Source organism: Tamandua tetradactyla, chromosome 11, assembly GCF_023851605.1.
Source record: "Tamandua tetradactyla isolate mTamTet1 chromosome 11, mTamTet1.pri, whole genome shotgun sequence".
Lineage (NCBI taxonomy): Eukaryota > Metazoa > Chordata > Mammalia > Pilosa > Myrmecophagidae > Tamandua > Tamandua tetradactyla.
This window is the reverse complement of record NC_135337.1, coordinates 23,029,307-23,052,717: the sequence shown is the minus strand read 5'-3', so window position 1 is coordinate 23,052,717 and position 23,411 is coordinate 23,029,307. Positions and strand designations below refer to the sequence as shown.

The window sequence follows — 23,411 nt, the reverse complement described above, 5'->3', positions numbered from 1 at the left end:
AAAATGATTCTAGATAAAAATTTAAATTTAGACCAAGGAAAGAAAAGTGAATAAATGGTAAATATGTGAGTAAACCTAAAAGACTTTTTTTTCTCGTTGTGTAATTTCTTTTAAAGATACACAATAGGTGTGACTGTACAGAAATTAACAGCCATATTGGTCTAGAAACATTAAGCTTAATTTTGTCCATTTGTACAGGGGTAACACAATGTATTAAACATGTAAACTCTTTTCTACAGGGGTGTGATTACAGAAACTAAGTATTCTCTAAATATGAAAGAAAAAAAAGGTACTCAATTGTATGGAGCAAAAAAATCATGACATGTACTGTGGAGTTTATAAAAAATGTAGAAGTTAAAATCCTGACAACAGTAGCAGAAAAACAGGAATGAGGAAATGAAAATATACTATTCTAAAGTTCTTACCTTATATGGGAAGTGGCATATAATCATTTGATGTTAGACTGTGATAAGATGTAGATGTATATTGTAAAAACCCTTAGTGTAACCACAAAGGCAATAAAACAAAATCAAAAGCAGAGACACAGTGGAATGCAAAACATGCTCAATTAATTAGAAAACAGACAGGAAAAAAAATAGAAAAAGGGGACAAAGAGCAAATGGGACACAGAGAAAGTAAATAAGATTATAGTCTTTATTATCAATATTTATATTAAATATCAAAGTGTCTAGGGACATTGCCAGAATGGATAAAAAATGAAGTCAATTATGCAATATCTAAAAGAAATGCAATTTAAATATAAAAACAGAATAAAAGTAAAAGGAAGGAAAATGCTATTTTATGTAAATTCTAATCGTAAGAACTAGAGTAGCAATGTTCACATCATTTATGCTTCTGCTCTGAGAAATGAAAAGGAACAAGGTCAAAGAGACTGTGAAAATCCCCTTTAATCTTTTTTCCCCTTTTTTTCTATTCTCTCCCGCCCCAATGCCCAGGCAATCCTATGACAATGCAAGCAGCAGGGGTGATGTGTGTGGCAGCAGAAATGGCGAGGAAGGCGCCTAAAAATCTGAAAATAGAAAAAAATAGTCAGAAAGAAAGAGAGAGAGAGAGAGGGAGAGAGAGAGAAAGGAAGGAAAGAAGGGAAGGAAGGAAAAAGGAAGAAAGAGAAAAAGAAGGAAGAAAAGAAAAGAACCAAGCCTCTCGGATCTAAGGGCAAATAGCTAACGATCTAACATTCATGTCTTCTTAGTCTCAGAAAGTAGGAGGAATAGCGTGGTGAGGAAAAATTATTTGAAGAAATAATGGCTGAACAATCCAAAATCTGGCAAAAGATATATATTTATAGATGCAAGAAACTCAGTGAACCCCAAACAGGATAAATTCAAAGTAATATATGACATAATCAAACAGCTGAAATTCAAGGAAAAAAAGATAAATCTTGAAAGCAGGCAGAGAGAAAGGACATTATAAAACTTATGAAACTCTGAAGAGAGTAGAGCAACCCTTTTTAAAGTGGAAAAGGAAAGAACTATAAACACAGAATTCTATATCCAGAGAAAACGTTTTTCAGGAATGAACGCTAAAGGTGTCCTCAGATGAAGAAAAACAAAGAATTCTTCAGCAGAAGACCTCTAAAGCACATGCTACGTAATGTTCTTCAGACAAAAGGTAAACTTTGAATAACAGGAATGAAGAAAGAGCAACAGAAAAGGTAAATACTGTATAAACACAATGGATAATATTGTAATAAGACTTGTATATTCCAACTGAAGTGGTAAAATACTAATTCCACACACACCGTGAACAGTTAAATATGTGCATTTTACTCCCTAACAACTACTAAAAATTATACAAGACGTAATAATAAATGCAACAGAACAATTAAAAGGGAATACTAAAAAACTGTTCCAGTAACCCAAAAAGTGACAGAAAGGGGGTATCAAGGGAACAAGAAACAAAGATTATATACTTTCTACATGAAAACCACTTCATATATATTGGTATATGTAAATTTAAAATAAAGAAAAAAATATTCTATGGACAAAGCACTCAAAAGAAATTTTAAATGGTTGTATTTTCATCAGACAGTAGACATAAAAGCAAGGAAAATCACCAGGAATAAAGAATGAAAATACATATAATGAAAGGATCAATTGACCAAGAGAACAGAACAATCCTAAAGATGCATGCACCTAACAAAAGAGCTTCAAAATACATGAAGCAAAAACTAATAGAATTAAAATGAGAAATGGAAAACTTCATAACTGGTGGCCAACACTCCTCTCTCAGTAACTGATGAAAGACAGAATATCAATAAAGATACAGAACTTAAAAAAAAACAAATAGATCCAATTGATATTTAGAGAATATTCCACACAACAAAAACAGAATACTTATATTTTTAAGTGCATATGAAAGACTAAGAAAGAGTACATGCTGTAAGTTGTACCTCGATAAAATTAAAAAACAAAGAACAAAAAACGAGAGGTAACTCAAAAAGAATTTTAAAAAATTGGGGAAATAATAACAGTTAACACATAAAACCAACAGCAAATTACTGCTTGGAATACATACAGAATTCTGATAAAGTCATTTTACAATGGTAAAACACCCCTAAAGAAAAATGAATGAAAGAAATGAACAGGAATTTGATAGAAGAGGAAGCATAAGCAACCCACAAATATTAAAAAAGATGTTCAACCTCACTTAATAAGCAGGGAAATGTTAATTAACCAGATAGGAGAAAATAGTTTTGACAAAGCCACTTTCTAACAATTTATGCTACAAATTGTATGAGGTCACAAAGATGCATGGAGCATTATATGAACATTTTGATTTAAAACAACCTCATCATCCAGTAACAGAGGACTGGTTAATTGTAGTATATCTATATACTGGACCACCACGAATTCATTTTAAAAAACTAACAAAAACCCTTACATTCTAACACATTGAAATGGACCTATTCCAAGTTAATATCACTAAGTGAAAAGTCAGGTGCAGAACAGTTAGCATGCCACTATTTATGCTTATAAGCAAATATTCACATATACAATCTATATGCACATTCATGCATGTAAATATATTTTTGTATATTATTTGAATATTTTTTTAATATATCATAAGAAACTCGTAACAGTCATTGTTTTTGAGGAGAGGACAGGGGACCAAGAGAAGGACATTTAGATAGTATATCTAGTTGTACCTTTTGAAGCTTCCCATGCTCAAATATTACGTTTTTTTTTTTAAATACTATAAAATAAACAGAAAATTACTTATAACCATCTGGCAAATGAGGTGGCTAATCCAAATGCTATCTCTAGATAAAATCTGACTCTGAATACACACTGTGGGTGAAACACAGATTCAATGACATAAAATAAAATGGCGATTTTTTTGGAGGGAACTATCATTTCTTAAAGTAATTCCAAAAGAATATTATGTTTTAATCACCTAAGCTACAAGAACAAGGCTGCCTAAAGATAAGTGATCTCCAAAGGGAGCATCCATTGAGGTATGAGAATATAATATTATTTTCATTTACAGACATTCTTTTTTTTTTTTATTAATTAACGGAAAAAAAGAAATTAACCCAACATTTAGAAATCATACAATTTTACATATGCAATCAGTAATTCTTAACATCATCACATAGATGCATGATCATCGTTTCTTAGTACATTTGCATTGGTTTAGAAGAACTAGCAACACAACAGAAAAAGATATAGAATGTTAATATAGAGAAAAAAATAAAAGTAATAATAATGGTAAAAAAAAAAAAAAACAAACAAACCTATAGCTCAGATGTAGCTTCATTCAGTGTTTTAACATGATTACTTTACAATTAGGTATTATAGTGCTGTCCATTTTTGAGTTTTTCTATCTAGTCCTGCTGCACAGTCTGAATCCCTTCAGCTCCAATTGCCCATTATCTTACCCAGTTTCTAACTCCTGCTGGACTCTGTTACCAATGACATATTCCAAGTTTATTCTCGAATGTCCGTTCACATCAGTGGGACCATACAGTATTTGTCTTTTAGTTTTTGGCTAGACTCACTCAGCATAATGTTCTCTAGGTCCATCCATGTTATTACATGCTTCATAAGTTTATCCTGTCTTAAAGCTGCATAATATTCCATCGTATGTATATACCACAGTTTGTTTAGCCACTCGTCTGTTGATGGACATTTTGGCTGTTTCCATCTCTTTGCAATTGTAAATAACGCTGCTATAAACATTGGTGTGCAAATGTCCGTTTGTGTCTTTGCCCTTAAGTCCTTTGAGTAGATACCCAGCAATGGTATTGCTGGGTCGTATGGCAATCCTATATTCAGCTTTTTGAGGAACCGCCAAACTGCATTCCACAGTGGTTGCACCATTTGACATTCCCACCAACAGTGGATAAGTGTGCCTCTTTCTCCACATCCTCTCCAGCACTTGTCATTTTCTGTTTTGTTGATAATGGCCATTCTGGTGGGTGTGAGATGATATCTCATTGTGGTTTTGATTTGCATTTCTCTAATGGCCAGGGACATTGAGCATCTCTTCATGTGCCTTTTGGCCATTTGTATTTCCTCTTCTGATAGGTCTTTTTCCCACTTTGTAATTGGATTGGCTGTCTTTTTGTTGTTGTTGAGTTGAACAATCTCTTTATGAATTCTGGATACTAGACCTTTATCTGATATGTCATTTCCAATTATTGTCTCCCATTGTGTAGGCTGTCTTTATACTTTCTTGATAAAGTTCTTTGATGCACAAAAGTGTTTAAATTTGAGGAGCTCCCATTTATTTATTTCCTTCTTCAGTGCTCTTGCTTTAGGTTTAAGGTCCATAAAACCGCCTCCAATTGTAAGTTTCGTAAGATATCTCCCTACATTTTCCTCTAACTGGTTTATGGTCTTAGACCTAATGTTTAGATATTTTGAATTAACTTTTGTATAGTGTGTGAGATATGGGTCTTTCATTCTTTTGCATATGGATATCCAGTTCTCTAGGCACCATTTATTGAAGAGACTGTTCTGTCCCAGGTGAGTTGGCTTGACTGCCTTATCAAAGATCACATGTTCATAGATGAGAGGGTCTATATCTGAGCACTCAATTCAATTCCATTGGTCGATATATCTATCTTTATGACAATACCATGCTGTTTTGACCACTGTGGCTTCATAATATGCCTTAAAGTCAGGCAGCGCGAGACCTCCAGCTTCGTTTTTTTTTCCTCGAGATGTTTTTAGCAATTCGGGGCACCCTGCCCTTCCAGATAAATTTGCTTATTTTTTTTTTCTATTTCTGAAAAATAAGTTGTTGGGATTTTGATTGGTATTGCATGGAACCTGTAAATCAATTTAGGTAGGATTGACATCTTAACTATATTTAGTCTTCCAATCCATGAACACGGTATGCCCTTCCATCTATTTAGGTCTTCTGTGATTTCTTTTAACAGTTTTTTTGTAGTTTTCTTTATATAGTTTTTTTGTCTCTTTAGTTAAATTTATTCCTAGGTATTTCATTCTTTTAGTTGCAATTGTAAATGGGATTCGTTTCTTGATTTCCCACTAAGCTTGTTCATTGCTAGTGTATAGAAATGCTACAGATTTTTGAATGTTGACCTTGCAACCTGCTACTTTGCTGTACTCATTTATTAGCTCTAGTAGTTTTATTGCGGATTTTTTTGGGTTTTCGATGTATAGTATCATATCGTCTGCAAACAGTGATAGTTTTACTTCTTCCTTTCCAATTTTGATGCCTTGTATTTCTTTTTCTTGTCTAATTGCTCTGGCTAGAACCTCCAACACAATGTTGAATAACAGTGGTGATAATGGACATCCTTGTCTTGTTCCTGATCTTAGGGGGAAAGTTTTCAACTTTTCCCCATTGAGAATGATAGTAGCTGTGGGTTTTTCATACATTCCCTCTATCATTTTAAGGAGGTTCCCTTGTAGTCCTATCCTTTGAAGTGTTTTCAACAGGAAAGGATGTTGAATCTTGTCAAATGCCTTCTCTGCATCAATTGAGATGATCATGTGATTTTTCTGCTTTGATTTGTTGATATGGTGTATTACATTAATTGATTTTCTTATGTTGAACCATCCTTGCATACCTGGGATGAATCCTACTTGGTCATGATGTATAATTCTTTTAATGTGTTGCTGGATTCGATTTGCTAGAATTTTGTTGAGGATTTTTGCATCTATATTCATTAGAGAGATTGGTCTGTAGTTCTCTTTTTTTGTAATATCTTTGCCTGGTTTTGGTATGAGGGTGATGTTGGCTTCATAGAATGAATTAGGTAGCTTTCCCTCCACTTCAATGTTTTTTGAAGAGTTTGAGCAGGGTTGGTACTAATTCTTTCTGGAATATTTGGTAGAATTCACATGTGAATCCGTCTGATCCTGGACTTTTCTTTTTGGGAAGCTTCTGAATGACTGATTCAATTTCTTTACTTGTGATTGGTTTGTTGAGGTCGTCTATTTCTTCTTGGGTCAAAGTTGGTTGTTCATGCCTTTCTAGGAACTTGTCCATTTCATCTACATTGTTGTATTTATTAGCATAAAGTTGTTCATAGTATCCTGCTATTACCTCCTTTATTTCTGTGAAGTCAGTGGTTATGTCTCCTCTTCCATTTCTGATCTTATTTATTTGCATCCTCTCTCTTCTTCTTTTTGTCAATCTTGTTAAGGGCCCATCAATCTTGTTGATTTTCTCATAGAACCAACTTCTGGTCTTATTGATTTTCTCTATTGTTTTCATGTTCTCAATTTCATTTATTTCTCCTCTAATCTTTACTATTTCTTTCCTTTTGCTTGCTTTGGGGTTAGTTTGCTGTTGTTTCTCCAGTTCTTCCAAGTGGACAGTTAATTCCCGAATTTTTGCCCTTTCTTCTTCTTCTTCTTTTTATTTTTTTTAACATGGGCAGTCACCGGGAATCGAACCCGGGTCCTCAAGCTTGGCAGGCAAGCATTCTTACCTGCTGAGCCACCATGGCCCGCCCTCTTCTTTTTTTATATAGGCATTTAGGGCAATAAATTTCCCTCTTAGCACTGCCTTTGCTGCGTCCCATAGGTTTTGATATGTTGTGTTTTCATTTTCATTCACCTCGAGATATTTACTAATTTCTCTTGTAATTTCTTCCTTGACCCACTCGTTGTTTAAGAGTGTTTTGTTGAGCCGCCACGTATTTGTGAATTTTCTGGCCCTCTGCCTATTATTTTTTTTTTTTTTTTTTTTTTAAAGAGAGAGGGAGGAAGGGAAGGAAAGACAGAGAGAAGGAAGGAAGGATGGAAGGAAGGAAGGGAGGAAGAAAGGGAAACATCTTTAAACATTTTCTTGTTTTATTATATTTTGTTTGTTTGTTTGTTTGTTTTTTTACATGGGCTGGGGCCGGGAATCGAACCGAGGTCCTCCGGCATGGCAGGCAAGCATTCTTGCCCGCTGAGCCACCGCTGCCCGCCTGCCTATTATTGATTTCCAACTTCATTCCTTTATGATCTGAGAAAGTGTTGTGTATGATTTCAATCTTCTTAAATTTGTTGAGACTTACTTTGTGACCCAGCATATGGTCTATCTTTGAGAACGATCCATGAGCACTTGAGAAAAAGGTGTATCCTACTGTTGTGGGGTGTAAAGCCCTATAAATGTCTGTTAAGTCTAGCTCATTTATTGCAATATTCAAATTCTGTTTCTTTATTGATCCTCTGTCTAGATGTTCTGTCCATTGATGAGAGTGGTGAATTGAAGTCTCCAACTATTATGGTAGATGTGTCTATTTCCCTTTACAGTGGTTGTAGTGTATTCCTCACGTATTTTGGGGCATTTTGATTTGGTGCGTAAATATTTATGATTGTTATGTCTTCTTGTTTAATTGTTCCTTTTATTAGTAGATAATATCCTTCTTTGTCTCTTTTAGCTGTTTTACATTTGAAGTCTAATTTGTTGGATATTTGTATAGCTACTCCTGCTCTTTTTGGTTGTTATTTGCATGAAATATCTTTTTCCAACCTTTCACTTTCAACCTATGTTTATCTTTGGGTCTAAGGTGTGTTTCCTGTAGACAGCATATAGAAGGATCCTGTTTTTTCATCCATTCTGCCAGTCTATGTCTTTTGATTCGGGAATTCAGTCCATTAACATTTAGTGTTATTACTGTTTGGGTAATACCTTCCTCTACCATTTTGCCTTTTGTATTACATATATCATATCTGACTTTCCTTCTTTCTACACTGTTCTCCATACCTCTCTCTTCTGTCTTTTCCTATCTGACTCTAGTGCTCCCTTTAGTATTTCTTGCAGAGCTGGTCGTTGGTCACAAATTCTCTCAGTGACTTTTTGTCTGAGAATGTTTTAATTTCTCCCTCATTTTTGAAGGACAATTTTGCTGGATATAGAAGTCTTGGTTGGCAGTTTTTCTCTTTCAGTAATTTAAATATATCATCCCACTGTCTTCTAGCTTCCATGGTTTCTGCTGAGAAATCTACACAGTCTTACTGGGTTTCCCTTGTATGTGATGGATTGTTTTTCTCTTGCTGCTTTCAAGATCCTCTCTTTCTCTTTGACCTCTGACATTCTAACTAGTGTCTTGGAGAACACCTATTTGGATCTATTCTCTTTGGGGTGCGCTGCACTTCTTGGATCTGTAATTTTAGGTCTTTCATAAGAGTTGGGAAATTTTCAGTGATAATTTCTTCCATTAGTTTTTCTCCTCCTTTTCCCTTCTCTTCTCCTTCTGGGACACCCACAACACGTATATTTATGTGCTTCATATTATCATTCATTTCCCTGAGCCCCTGCTCAAATTTTTCCATTCTTTTCCCTATAGTTTCTTTTTCTTTTTGGATTTCAGATGTTCCATCCTCCAGTTCATTAATTCTAAACTCTGTCTCTTGAAATCTACCATTGTAGGTTTCCATTGTTTTTGTCATCTCTTCTACTGTATCTTTCACTCCCATAAGTTCTGTGATTCGGTTTTTCAGACTTTCCATTTCTTCTTTTTATTCATCCCTTGCCTTCTTCGTGTCCTCCCTCAATATATTGATTTGGTTTTTGAAGAAGTTTTCCATTTCTATTAGTATATTCAGAATTAGTTGTCTCAGCTCCTGTATCTCATTTGAGCTATTGGTTTGTTCCTTTGACTGGGCCATATCTTCAATTTTCCTGGTGTGATCTGTTATTTTTTGCTGGCGTCTGGACATTTAATCAGATTTCCCTGAGTGTGAGATCCAGCAGGTTGAAAGACTTTCCTGTGAAGTCTCTGGGCTCTGTTTTTCTTATCCTGCCCAGTATGTGGTGCTTGTCTGTCTGCGGGTCCCACCAGCAAAGGATGTTGTGGCTCCTTTAACTTTGGAAGGCTTTCCCTGCTGTGTGCATGGTGGAGACAGAGGAAAGGTTGTAGTCTGGTTTTAATGGCTTCAAACTGAGAAGTCCTGGGATCTGAATTCCTTGAGAGAGGGATTCCACCTGAGATGCGTTTCACTCCTCTCGTGGGGAAGGTTCAGGTGGTAGAGAGCCCTGAAAGCAGCCTGTTTCTGCGTTTGGGGCAGTTGCAACCTGTGTAATCCCTGCGCTGAGCCCAGAGGCACCAAGCCTCCGTAGAAACAGCCGCAGAAGGCTCTGTTTTGTCCCCTTTCCTCTTTTTCAGTTAGCCCAATAGGCGACTTCCGCTTTGATCAGTTTCACCTGAGCTGGGGGCCTATTTTTAGTAGTCAGAATTTGTTTATTAATGCCACTATTGGTGTTTGGTTGGACTCAGTCCCTGCTACTGTTGGAGACTCTTTCCTTTCCCTCCGGGTAGCCACCTGTGGGGGAGGGGCGCCAGCCGCCGGCCACCGTGGGTTGGGGATCTCGCTGATCTGAGACTCGCCACCGGACCAGGAAGCTGCCTGCGGGGGAGGGGCGCTAGTCGCCAACTGCCGTAGCTTGGGGATCTCGCTGATCTGAGACTCGTAGCCGGTCCGGGAAGCTGCCCGCGAGGGAGGGGTGCCCGCCGCCGCAGCTTGGGGAACTTGCCTCTCCGAGACTCTCAGCCGGCCCGGGAAGGAGGGAGGCAGGGGTGCCGGCCGCCAGTCACCACGGCCCAGTGAAGCGTGCGCCGCTCGGGGATCTCACCGCAGCGGAGTCTCGCAGTCTGTCCAGCCAGTCCAGACTGGGATACACTGTGTGTCCGGTGTCTGTCGTGGCTCCAGGAGCTGTTCTGTACTGTTTCTGGTTAGTTAGTAGTTGTTCTGGAGGAGGAACTAAGACGCGCACACCTTACTAAGCCGCAATCTTGGCCCCTCTCCCCCTATTTTAAAACTTCAACTTCTGTGTGAGACTAAAGGGAGAGATGCATATTTGGTGCAAAATTTATATTTTGGGTAGTGCAATTCGTAATTTAACTTGTATGGTCAGTTTAATTGAACACCATAAATACATGGAATCTTGAATAGGGCAGGTGATTTTGTTGGTTTGACCAGGTTAGTGTGGTGCCCTGATAAATCCAGAATGATTTAGACAATGAATAAAGAAGTATTTGCAAAGTCCCCTTGGGAAAATGAGGAGAAAGGGGAAATATTCAACTTCCTCATTTGGAGAATTTCTAATATTCTCTCAAGCAGTGGCTACAACCAAATCAAGAGGCCAAGCCCTCAATCTTGGAGCTCACCCCTATGAAACCTATTCCTGTAAAGGATAGGCTAAATCTACTTAAAATTAGGCCCAAGAGTCACCCCCAGAGAACCTCTTTGTGGCGCAGATGTGGTCTCTTTCTCTGCAGCAAGTGAACTCACTGCCCTTCTCTGCCCCACTCCCATGTGGGAATTGACTCTCAAAGGATGTAAATCTCCCTGGGAAGGTGGGACAGAAATCCTGGGATAAACCAGGACCTGGCATCAAGGGATTGAGAAAATCTTCTCGACTGAAAGGAGGAAAACAGAAACGAGACAAAATAAAGTGTCAGTGGAGATTTCAAACAGAGTCAAGAGGTTATCCTGGAGGTTATTCTTAAGCATTATATAGATATCCCTTTTTAGTTTATGGTATTCTGTATTGGCTACAGGGAAGTATCTGAAACTGCAGAGCTGTGTTCTAGTAGCCCTGTTTTTTTTTAAGATGATTGTATAATGACATAACTTTTACAATGTGACTGTGTGATTGTGAAAACCTTGCATCTGATGCTCCTTTTGTCTAGGATATGGACAGATGAATAAAAAATATGGATAAAAATAAACAAATAATAGGGGGACAAAGATTAAAATAAATTGGGTGATGGAAACACTAGTGGTCAATGAGAGGGGAAAGTAAGGGGTTTGGTATGTATGAGTTTTTTTTTTTTCTGGAGTGATGCAAATGTTCTAAAAAATGATCATGATGATGAATACACAACTATGGGATGCTATTGTAAGCCACTGATTGTGCACCATGTATAGAATGTTTGTATAATAAGAATGTCTGTACATTAAGTTTTTTTTTTTTTACATGGGCAGGCTCCAGGAAATGAACCCAGGTCTCTGGCATGGCAAGGCGAGAACTCTGCCACTGAGCCACCGTGGCCCACCCTGTATGTTAAGTTTTATCAATGAAAAAACAAAAAAGAGCATCCTTGTTATAATGGTTCCTCTGATTCTACAAGACCGGTAAGAAAGGGTAGTAAGTCATATTTAGGCCTACCAACAGGCAATTATTTGCAGTTGTTCTTGACCTCATTTTAGACATTACCTATTTCTTGGAAAGTTGTTTAAAATAAAAACAATTGCAAATTCAATCATAATTCTCTCTCAAGAAAAAATCTATAATCGTTGATAGGTATAACACTTACAGAAAACAATAATACCCTTTTAAATGTACATATATAGTTCTCCTTAATAATCAAAGCAAGAAAAGCCTGTTAAATGTACCTATATGCTCTTTACATAATATTCTAAACATAAGAACTCAGATTTAATACTTTTATTGAGAATTTCCAATGTTCCTGATCATAATTATCATTAATAAAGCTACTGCTAAAAAGAAGCACTTGCCTAAGCAACACAGTGAACTTATTTTTAAAGCAGCTAGGAAATATTTTTAAAAAATTTTAGTTTCTTGGCTACTAAAACAAATAATGCATTAGGTTGGCTTAAATGATGGGAATGTATTAGCTCACAGTTTTGAGCCAGAGAAGTTCAAAACCAAGGCATAATGAAGGCAATGCTTTCTTCCAGAAGACTACAGCATTCTGGGGCTGACTGCAAGTGATCTTTGGTCCTGGGCTTTACTGTAACATGGCAAAGCATATGGTGGTCTCTCCTGGCTTCTCTTCCAGCTTCTGTCTGCCTGCTCCCTAGCTTTCTCTCTGTGTGCCTGAATTTCGTTCTGCTTATAAAGGACCCCAGTAATAGGACTAAGACATTCTGATTCAATTGGGCCACACCTTAACTGAAGCAACCTCATCAAATGGTCCTACAAAAAATGGGTTCACACCCACAGGAATGTATGAAGAACATGGCTAGCACAACAGTCCACCTTCTGGACCCCCAAAGACATGTTCTTCCCACATGTACAACATATTCATTCCATCACAACATCCCAAAAGCCTTAAGTCATTTCATTAACAATGCCAAGCACAGAGTCACATCAAAATTAGTTATGGATGTGGTCTGTCCTTGGGCAAAATTCCCATATGTGAACCAGTGTAACCTAGAAAACAAATTATTTGCTTCCAATATACAATGGAGGAGAGAGCATAGGATAATATTCCTATTCCACAAGGGAGAAGCTGGGAGGAAAACAGAAGTCATGGATCCCAATCTTTCTGAAGTCCAGCAGGGCAAACTCCATCAGATTTCAAGGCCTGATTACATAGTAATGTTTCATCCCCCTGGGTAAGGCCTGGGTAAGCAGCAACCTAATGCCTTCCAAATGCTTAAGCAGTGACCATTCTGTTCTCAATCACTCAAGGCCCCACCTTCTCCAGGCACCAGCATGCTGATGAATCTGCAAATGCTAGGACAGGCCCACCTTCTCTGAGCACTAGAGTACTATGTTCTCCCTAAACAAATGGGGTACAAGGCCTGACTCCTCCAAGGACCACAGTAGATGGCCAGCCCTCTCCAAATGCAAGGGTGAATTTGCCCTCTTTACATACTGAGGGCTCACTCTCGGCCTGAAGAGATTTCTTCAAGCCCAGACATTGACTTCCATGGTTCTGCCATTGAAGCTATTCTTCCTTCAATCAGTCCCTTCTCTGCCCCTAGGTTGTCTAGGCTGTCGAGGCTAGCAGTGGTTCTGCTCATGCAAATTACACAAAACTTTGTCAGCTTGGTGTGTACCGCTCAGGGGTCCAAATAATCACACTAAGAAACTTCTACAGATCCTTCCTGCATAATTGCATTTACTATCCAGACATCCACTGAAATGGCAGACTGGGTCCATGTTTACTTATACCGTCACCTGGATCCCTATTCTCTGGGGACTCAATGTCTGGAACTCAGAGAGTTCTCTGATAGAGCTATTTCTGGCCCTAGTCTCAGAGTACATTATCTGGATAGGCTCAGAATTTTCAAAAAACTATCCCTTTCTGGTTTCTTTATATACAGGAAACTTATCTCTTTCCTCCCTTATTTCACTACAAGCTTTAAGAAAAAACAGGCTGCACTTTCCATAGTCAGCTTGAATGACTCAGCTAAATATACAAGCTCCTAACTTTCACGTTTTGACTTCCATCCAACATCAGAACTCAATTTCACCAAGTTCTCTTTCATTTTATACAAAGGATCTACTTCTCTCCAATTTCTAATAGCAAATTCTCATTTCCTTCTCAGGTTATCACCGGGACTACCATTAATGCCCATATTTTAGTCAAAATTCTGTTTATGTCAAATTAGGTAATCGCTAAGATGATAACAAATTTCTCTATAGTTCTCATTCATTTTTGAGTCCCCCAATTCTTCCATTCTCTACTGACTACCCAATTACGAAGCTGTTTCCACATTTTAGATATTTGTAATAGCGGCACCTCACTTTCTAGTACCAAAAACTGTTTTTAGTTTCCTGGCTGCCAAAAGCAAATACTATGCAATGGTTGACATAAATGACAGTAATTTATTAGATCACAGTATTGAGCTAGGAGAAGTCCAAAATCAAGTCTCAAGGCAATGGCTTCTCCCAGAAGACTATGGCCTTCTAGAATTGGCTGCTAGTATACTTTGGTCCTTGGCTTTTCTGTCACAAGGCAAAGAACATGGTAATCTGTCCTGACTTCTCTTTCAGGTTTACTTCCAGTTTCTGGCTGGCTGCTCTCTAGCTTACTCTCTGTGAATCTCAATTTCACACTGCTATTAAAGGATACCAGCAACAGAATTAAGCCCCATCCTGATTCAGGTGGGCCTCACCTGAACTGAAAAACCTCAACAAAAGCTCCTATTTACAAGGGTTCACACCCACAGGAATGGATTAAGTTCAGAATGTTTTCCTGGTGCACACTGTTATAAGTTGCCATAGAGTTTATAATGTTTCAAATTCTACCTTTTAGAATTATAAATTCACATTCTATCTTTTATTAAAATATTTTTTCAATAAAACTTATTTGTCTCCATGATTTAGGAAGAAACCAATATGGACCAGAAATCAGGAATGAAAATAAAGTCCATGACAGTTTTCGATAATTTAAATTATTGTCACCACAGGTAACAAGTCAACAGCATGACGTCAGTGATCTTCGTTAGTCTTCAGTGGGACATATAAAGAAGAGAATATTAGTAGATGAATGAATAATGAAGGATAGGTTGAATGAAATAAGTAAGTTTTAAGCAGACAGATGTCCAGTTGTTGTTTTTTTAATTACAGTGACTCAAGAAATAACATACATATATATTACTAGAATATAAAAAAAAATCCATGGAACTGCACAGCACAAATAGTGAACCCTAAGTTAAACAATGGACTGCAGTTAATAGTGCAAGTATAAAAATTCGTTTTCATCAATTGTAACAAATGTACCACACCAATGCAAGTTGTTAATAATAGTGTGGTGGGCAGGCCACAGTGGCTCAGCAGGCAGAGTTCTTGCCTTTCATGCCGGAGACCCCGGTTCAATTCCCAGTGCCTGCCCATGCAGAAAAAAAAAAAAAAAAAAAAGTGTGGTATATGGGAACCCAGTATTTTATGTATGATCTTTTTTTATAAATCCATAACTTCTCTAATTAAAAAAAAATAATCTATTTCCTGTAAACATACATAACGATTAACAATATTCATTACATATGAATATTCAGTAATTGCATCTATCTAATACATTACCTAATATTTAAGTAATTGATCAAAGAATGAATTAAGAAAAAAAGTGAAATGTATTTGTATATTTTGAATTTCTATATTTTTCAGCAACAAAAACAGGTTAGCTAATTTGATTACCTTTGGTCCTGAAACCGGGTGGATGGTATTTTTGGCAGGTATTTGATGAGGAAAGGCATTCTGGAATGCAAATGCAGAAGAAAGTGGATAACCAATTCCACAAGATGGGTAAGTCAGTCTACCATCAATCTAAAAATAAAAACATAGAAAAGATTAAAGATGAAAACTTAATTCTAAATAGTACCTGCTAATCCAGGAAGCATTAGTATCTGTTACAATAGCTACTAGTTAAAAACGATAGCTCAGAGGCCAATTTTGTTCATCATGACACTGAAAATTCTTGCTTTATCACATAACATGATGTTAGGATACCTTTGGTCCAGAGGGGTTTTAAGAGAGGCTATGCAAACTTGGACAAAATAAACTATTTGGCAGGCTTTGAACTTAGTTAAAAGAAAGACCTTTGATCTACTACAGGTCCCTCTAGCCCTTTCCTCCTGAAAACCAGGAAGGGAGGGAATAAGTAATCAAAGATTACCAACTGCCAATCAGTGACAAAATCATTTTCTGCCAGCTTATCTGAGTAAAAGCTAGATCATTATTCTTAGATGGACTAATGAAGACAAAAATTTGCTTTACAATGTTCAATATGTCATGGGAACAACATTCATTTTTATAAGAGGTCAACTGAGACACAAATCTTGAGAAGCAATGATATATACATCAGTGGCTGCATGACAAAAATACCTTTCACACAGCTATTAATCATTAATCATTCGAGGTTAAATCTATCAAGGTTTTTCAAGTTTATAATTCAATCTCTGATACTATTTGTTGTATCTTTTCTAAACTGGAAGAAATCCTTTCCCTTCTTTAGATACCTAGCACTATGTGATTTACTAAAGATTAAAAGTTAGGCACTTAAATTTTAAACCCTCTGTAACTGCTCCCCAGCCAAAGACCATCAGAAACATAATAATTTGGTTTTATTGCTCCGTGAAACAAGGCAAAATGCGTATTATGGGGAACCATGGTAGGTCTCAGTAAGAAGGTATTAAAAGAAACTTTACATTTAAAGATCACTGATAAAGGTAACAACATGGATAAATATAATTGCAAATAATATTGTATTCTGGCTTATAACTCCAGTTTTAACTTCCTACAAGATCTAAAAGGCAAATGCATAAAATGTAATGATAAATCAGTGGTTTTAGAATCACAATGTATAAACATGTAATTTGTGAGAAAAACTATATAAAGATAGGGAACAGTTGAGTATAGGAACATAGTTTGTGTCAACTCTTGAAGTTAAGTTTAACAAAACAAAGGAGACTGATACAGATTTAAAATGTTCAATTTAAGCTTTACGATAATTATAAGAAAATGTCAGAGAATGTACAAGTTCATAGAAACAAATTGAAAGTACAAGTTGCGAGGGGCAGGGCAGGCAAGGGAAATGAACAGTTAACGCATAATGGGTACAGGATTTTTGTTTAGGAAGACGGATAAATTTTATTAATGGAAGTTGGTGAGGATACTGCAAAATTGTGAATGTGATTAATTCCATGTAACGGTATGCTTGGGAGTCATTGAGTTGGGAAAGTTTATAAGTTCCTACAACTTAAAAAAGAGAGCAACTGAAGAAACAATGATCATTACATGCAATACATGATCCTATATGGGATCCAGCACGGGAGGAAAAAAGGCTCAAAAGGACAATACTGAGACATATGAAAAAAATTGGACTATGGACTCTAAGCTTTATATGAATGTTAAATTTCTTGAACTTGATAATTGCACATAAAGTGGTTATATAAGTGAATATTCCTGTTCTTAGAAAATGTGCATTGTCAGTGTTAAGTGCTGAAGAAGCATGATGTATTCAACCTACAAGCAAGGTTCAGAAAATGGATTGACAGATAGATAGAGAGCAAGACAGAAAGGATAATATAGCAAATGTGGCAACATTAAAATTGGTGTATTTGGGTATCTGGGGGAAGACAGGGGTAGAGGGATGTTGGAGTTCTCTGTACGAGGTTTGTATTATTTTTGTAAGTGTCCTATAAGTTTGAAAGTATTTCAAAATTTAAAGTTTAAAAAAAAGGGAGACAGGATTGAGGCCTATGTTAGGTCATTTGGGGCAGAACTTAAGGAAGCAGGACTTAGCTCTGGTTTGGATTCTGTCAGGAAATGGGTATAAAAATTCTATGAGTGGGCCATGGTAACTCAGCAGGCTGAGTTCTCGCCTGCCATGCTGGAGACCCGGGTTTGATTCCTGGTGCCTGCCCATGCAAAAAAAAAAAATCTACAATTTGTGTATTTGAATAAACCTTAGCAATAAAATGGGAGGAATACAGTAAGGGTAAGCTATAATTGGTAAAGAAGCAGCAGTCACTCATGTAAGCCAGGATAGGAGGATGCTCAGTCATTTCTATGGTTTGGCAATGTCCATATCTTTGTGTTTAGACATGACAATGGAATGATCTTGCTTTTGTTTTGCCCTTATCCATCATCATCACGGAATGGCTTTATCTGATGCTGATGTTCTGTCAAACTGTTTATATACAACAGGAGAACACCAAGGTCTAGCTATGAGTGCTAGGGCAGCTCCTAGCACACCTAAGCCTTGCCAGCAGAACCATATCAGATCATGGTACCAAGAAGCTGCTATTCTCTTTCTCCGCTCTTATTTCCTGCAAGGAAAACGCAAAGATCTTGTCCTGGGAGCTAGAAAATTTATATTTTATAAGCAGTTTCTTCTAGAATCTAGAATTCTATATTCCACAAGTCTGTCAACAAGGTTCCCAATGTTCTTTTTTTCCAATAGAGCACAGTTTACATTCTTTCCATTGTAGTTCCAAACTTGGATCCAATACCAGAATTCTGTCCTCTTAAATTCTCTTAAATAACACTGCAGATATGTGTTGGAAAGTTTTAACATTACTTTAGTTAATACTGAATAATTTCTATACCCCTTAAACTGTTTCACAAAGAACAATGCCCTTGAACTACAGCCTCTCTATTAACAGCAAGTATTCTTATGTTGCACTTCCAAGAGCAACTCAAATTCTTAAGGGCTAATAATTGCAGGTCTGTATCAGTACCACCACCTTAAATCACAAAGAATTCCTAATAATTTGAGAATACTTTTGTTTTAGGAAATTCACTGAGACATTCACATCTCAATTTAAAGCTTACCACATTAGGGTTAGGAGAAATTCCACTTCTGATGGTGTTGCTGCTACAATGTCCAGGTGGAGCGGGAGAAGAACCCAACACATCTTGCTTTCTCACTAGCTGATTTTCATTTAGTTCTTTATTTAACCATGTGATTACTAAATAAAAGAACAAGAAACAAGGTAAAGTATTTTATTTTACTATTTTCATTTTTCTAACCATTTAAGTGTTTAAAATTTATATAGAATTTAGATATTTTAAGATTTTAAAACTTATACATATCACAGGAGAACAACAAATGTTCACTGAAATTTTTATATTAAAAGATTCTTAATTTTGCAACTGTCACATGGGCCTCCTTATTATTCTATTACTCTAGAAACATATTTTTGCAAGTGAGGCCTCTCTACTCATTTAAGACTAAATACTTTTGAAGGCTTTTGTTTCCAGAATATCTTATAGTTTATTTCAAGTTCACACTCTTAGGTCTGATATCTGTACTAGATCCTGAGAATCTGTTAGTTAAAAGTTTAACCTTATATTTTAATTTTGAATAATTCAGATTAGTACTATGAAGTAAATACAGCAATTTTAAAAAGAGGAGTGAAAAATTTAAGCAGTAAATTAGGCCAATATTTCAACACTTTTAAGTTTGGGTTACTCACATATGACATGATTTTCTTTATAATGAATATCTATCTGATTTACAGGGCAGATAAGGTAATTTACTATAGCAAAGACACTAAGACAGTAAATTTAAAGCAGAAATTATTTGTATGTAACAATATCCTGATTTACCTACATATTTATGAATTCAACTTAAAGTTATTGATTCAGAACAAAACTACAAACCTAATTTACATAAAAATTTAACACTTACACTTTTCATTATTTTTCAGGAGCTGTTTGCTCTCCTCAAGTTTTTGAACTGTAGCTTCTAATTGGTCTTGCAATTTGCATACCTGAAATATGTTAACCCTCTTAGTAAATCAAATATAATAAAAGTTAAAATAAAAGCTGAAGTAACTGATTATATTAATTTAATTTAGTAACCAATTGATTACTATCAATTATTATTAAATGAAAATAAAGGAATTAGCTCAAATGTGTAATAAGACATTTATGTGTTGTATATGTGTATGGTACGTGAACACTCAATGTATTTGAGTCACAAAACTAACTTTTCAAACTATAATAGTTATTCACTTCTGTTTAATCTAGTCATATCCATTTGCCAGCAACAAAAGACATTACATTTTCTAATGAAGTAGAAATTTTAAAAATACATCTGAGGAAGCTTGCTATACTTTGCAAATAAACACTCATGTACAAATCACATACACAAAAGTATAAAATTTTAACTACCTCTTGCTCTTTAATTTGGAGAGATTGTCCAACATCTTGTAATTCCTTTTGTTCCTTTTGTAACTTCTCCTCCTTCTCAGCCAAAAGTTTTTCTTGTTGAATAGTAACTGTATTCTTCAGTTTCAACTTACCCATTAGGGTTTTCAGATCCCCTTGTAACTTCTTAATAATTTCATTAGCCTGTAAAAGAGCTTCAAATATAACTTTCAACACAATCCAATGAAACAGTAACATTCTACAAAATTTTTAAAAACAAACCTTAAGCAGTTCTCCTGATAATGATTTTATTGTGGCTTCCAGTTTTCCTAATTGCACCTGATTTTTCTCTCCATTTTCTTCTAAAGCCACCTGATACATATTTTTTAAAACACGAATAATTAGGACATTTATATTTGTTTAGGAAAAGTATCACTCATAAATGCGATCATCAACTTATTTAGAAAATATAAAAGTAGACCTTTTGTTCCTGGATTGTATCAAATGCTTCTTTTGTTCTTAAAATAAGCTGGTCCTTATCCTTGATTTCCTGTTCTAAAACAGCCACTTTTGTTTGTAACTGATTAATATGCTTTTCTTTTTCATGGCATTCAGCATCTAGTGTAGAATTTTCTCTTCTTAAAGAAAGGATTTCTTGCTTAGACCTCTGTAGCTCCTACCGGTAAAAAGAAAATAAAATTATATACATGCAAAAGGTAAGCTGGCTGATCTGTTTATTTATAATAAAGATGTTTAAAATATTGAAAATGTCATTAATACTTTAAAAGTTCCAAAACATGATTTTTTTCAAAGGGCATAAAAGTCTATTGCATGAGTAACTTGTAAACTTGGAATATAATTGTAAAGACACTAACATCTAGTTCAATCATGTGAAAGGGAAAATATAAGAATCCTGGTTTATGAATAAATTACTGTAACTTTTAAAAACTGCTAACACGGCTCAAGCTGGAAGCGCACAGAGCCAGAGACACTGCAGACCCGGGTCCCGGGCAGCTCCGAGGCAGTGAATAATAGCTCCTCAAGTCTGCAATAAAAAATGGCCTCCAATAAAACTACATCACAGAAAATGGGAAAGCACAGAATGGAAAGAGTAAAAAGGTGGAAGAGGCAGAACCCGAAGAATTTGTGGTGGAAAAAGTACTGTATCGACATGTAGTAAATGGGAAGGTGGAGTATTTCCTGAAGTAGAAGGGGTTTACAGATTCTGACAATACTTGGGAGCCTGAAGAAAATTTAGATTGCCAAGACTTAATTGAAGAATTTCTTAATTCTCAAAAACCTGGTAAAGAAAAAGATGGTACAAAAAGAAAATCTTTATCTGACAGTGAATCTGATGACCGCAAATCAAAGAAGAAAAGAGATTCTGCTGATAAAGAGGTTTATGCAAGAGGTCTTCATCCTGAACGCCTAATTGGTGCCACAGACAACATAGAACTAATGTTTCCCATGAAATGGAAAGATTCAGATGAGGCAGACTTGGTGATGGCCAAAGAGGCAAACTTAAGTGTCCTTAAATTCTAACTACTTTTTATGAAGAGAGACTAACTTGGCATTCTTGTCCAGAAAATGAAGCTCAATAATAGTTTGGATGGCTTTTTGTATATATTTATACATATGTAAAATCTGGGTCTTGTTTTTTTTATTTATTAGGGTGAAGAACAACTATTCTACTGGAAATCAGGTTTCATATGCTTGTTTTGAATAGTAGTATGGGGGAGTTGTTAGGTATTTTGGGGAGTATTGGTTTTTATTTTGTTTTTGCATCAATATCACTGGTTACTTCGAACAAATTAAAGTTTTCTGTAGTTGCTTCATTTATCAGAAAAGAACATTTGATACCATGGTATGGTATTTCCTTTGCATCAGAGAACAGGTTTTCTAAATGTGGGAAAATTTTCCAGTCTTTATTGAATAAAACTTGTGCTTAGCCCCATACATGCCTAAGGAGACCATTCTGACCATTCTGTGTTCTGTTTGTGTGTGTGTGTGTGTATAAATACATATGTAAATTTTACTTTTTAGTATTTTTTACATTAATCGAAAACAAAAACCATTAAAAAAAAATCAACTTTCACAACCACAGATAAGGCCATGGTGCTTCTGTGATGCCATTATTCTGAGCAAGAAATCACTTAAACTTAAATTGAAAATTTTCCTAAAGTCATAAACTTTCAAATCATATAGATGATTCAGTAATCAACTGAACAATTTAAATACAATACAAATTAATATAATTTGAAGTAGCCACAGCAAAATCCATGTTTATATCTTTAATCATATAAATGCAAAATATTTGTGAAGCTCTGAGAAGAAACTCTACCACAACCAACAATCTCCACACCCAAATGAGAAAACAAGGTATATACTGTTTTCAGTACTCAAACAGGGCGTAGTTAAAGGCAATTTAAATACAATAGTAATGATCCATCTGAGGGTAAAATCAAGAAAAAAATTCCATTTACAATTGCAACCAAAAGAATAAAATACTTAGGAATAAATTTAACCAAGGATACAAAAGACCTAAAGTTTTCTTATAAAAAAGTATAGGAGACCGCCTTCTGGGAGTGCAGGGGCAGCGGCAGCGATGGGATAAAAGACTGAAGAAATAAAAAGCTGAGTGGGGACTTCCAGAGAAGATGGCGACTTAGTAAGACGTGCGGGTCTTAGTTCCTCCTCCAGAACAGCAACTAAAGAAACAGAAACATTACAAAACAGCTCCCGGAGCCACGACAGAGACCAAAAAGACAGCGTACCCCATTCTGGAACGGCTGAACGGGCAGGGAGAATCCGCTGCGGTGAGATACCCGAGGGGCGCGCGTTTTCCCGGCTGGAGCGGCTGGCGACTGGGGCCCCCTCCACGCACGTGGCTCCCCGGTCTGACTGGGAACGTTGGATAGCGGGGCCCTCCCGCCACGCTTGGCGTCTCGGGCCAGCTGGGCAATTTGGACCAGCACTCTCCCAAGCCGCGGTGGCCGGCGACACCCCCCACCACGCGCAGTTTCCCGGGTCGACTGCGAGATTTGGATTGGCAAGTTAAAGGAGCCACAGCATCTTTTACTGGTGGGCCCCGTAGACAGACGAGCGCCACCTACTGGGCAGGAAGAGAAAAACAGAGCCCAGAAATTTCACAGAAAAACCTTTCAACCAGCCGGGTCCCACACCAAGGGAAAGCTGATCAAATGCCCAGACACCAGCAGAAAATAATGGATGACGCTCGGAAAATTGAAGATATGGCTCAGTCAAAGGAACAAACCAAAAGTTCAAATGAGATACAGAAGCTGAGACAACTAATGCTGAAAATACGAACAGAAATGGAAAAACTCTTCAAAAACCAAATCAATAAATTGAGGGAGGACATGAAGAAGACATGGGCTGAACAAAAAGAAGAAATAGAAAATCTGAAAAAACAAATCACAGAACTTACGGGAGTGAAGGACAAAGAAGAAAAAATGGAAAAAACAATGGATACCTACAATGGTAGATCTAAAGAGACAGAAGCTACAATTAGTGAACTGGAGGATGGAACATCTGAACTCCAAAAAGAAACAGAAACTATAGGGAAAAGAATGGAAAAACTTGAGCAGGGGATCAGGGAATTGAATGAT

The 23,411-nt window shown here is 36.5% G+C and overlaps 1 protein-coding gene and 1 pseudogene across 1 annotated transcript in view; one reads left to right on the top strand and one right to left on the bottom strand.

Moving 5' to 3' along the window:
* The window catches only part of SASS6 (SAS-6 centriolar assembly protein), an 81,812-nt gene that overhangs the window by 20,497 nt on the left and 37,904 nt on the right, over positions 1-23,411 (bottom strand). Inside the window, exons 9-14 of the mRNA XM_077120138.1 lie at positions 20,267-20,461; positions 20,068-20,157; positions 19,810-19,989; positions 19,325-19,406; positions 18,466-18,602; positions 15,328-15,456 (exon numbers count right to left, since the gene is read on the bottom strand). Of these exons, the coding sequence (XP_076976253.1) occupies positions 15,328-15,456; positions 18,466-18,602; positions 19,325-19,406; positions 19,810-19,989; positions 20,068-20,157; positions 20,267-20,461 (813 nt within the window). The remainder of the gene's footprint in view (positions 1-15,327; positions 15,457-18,465; positions 18,603-19,324; positions 19,407-19,809; positions 19,990-20,067; positions 20,158-20,266; positions 20,462-23,411) is intronic.
* Positions 20,843-21,386, top strand: LOC143649973 (chromobox protein homolog 3 pseudogene; annotated as a pseudogene).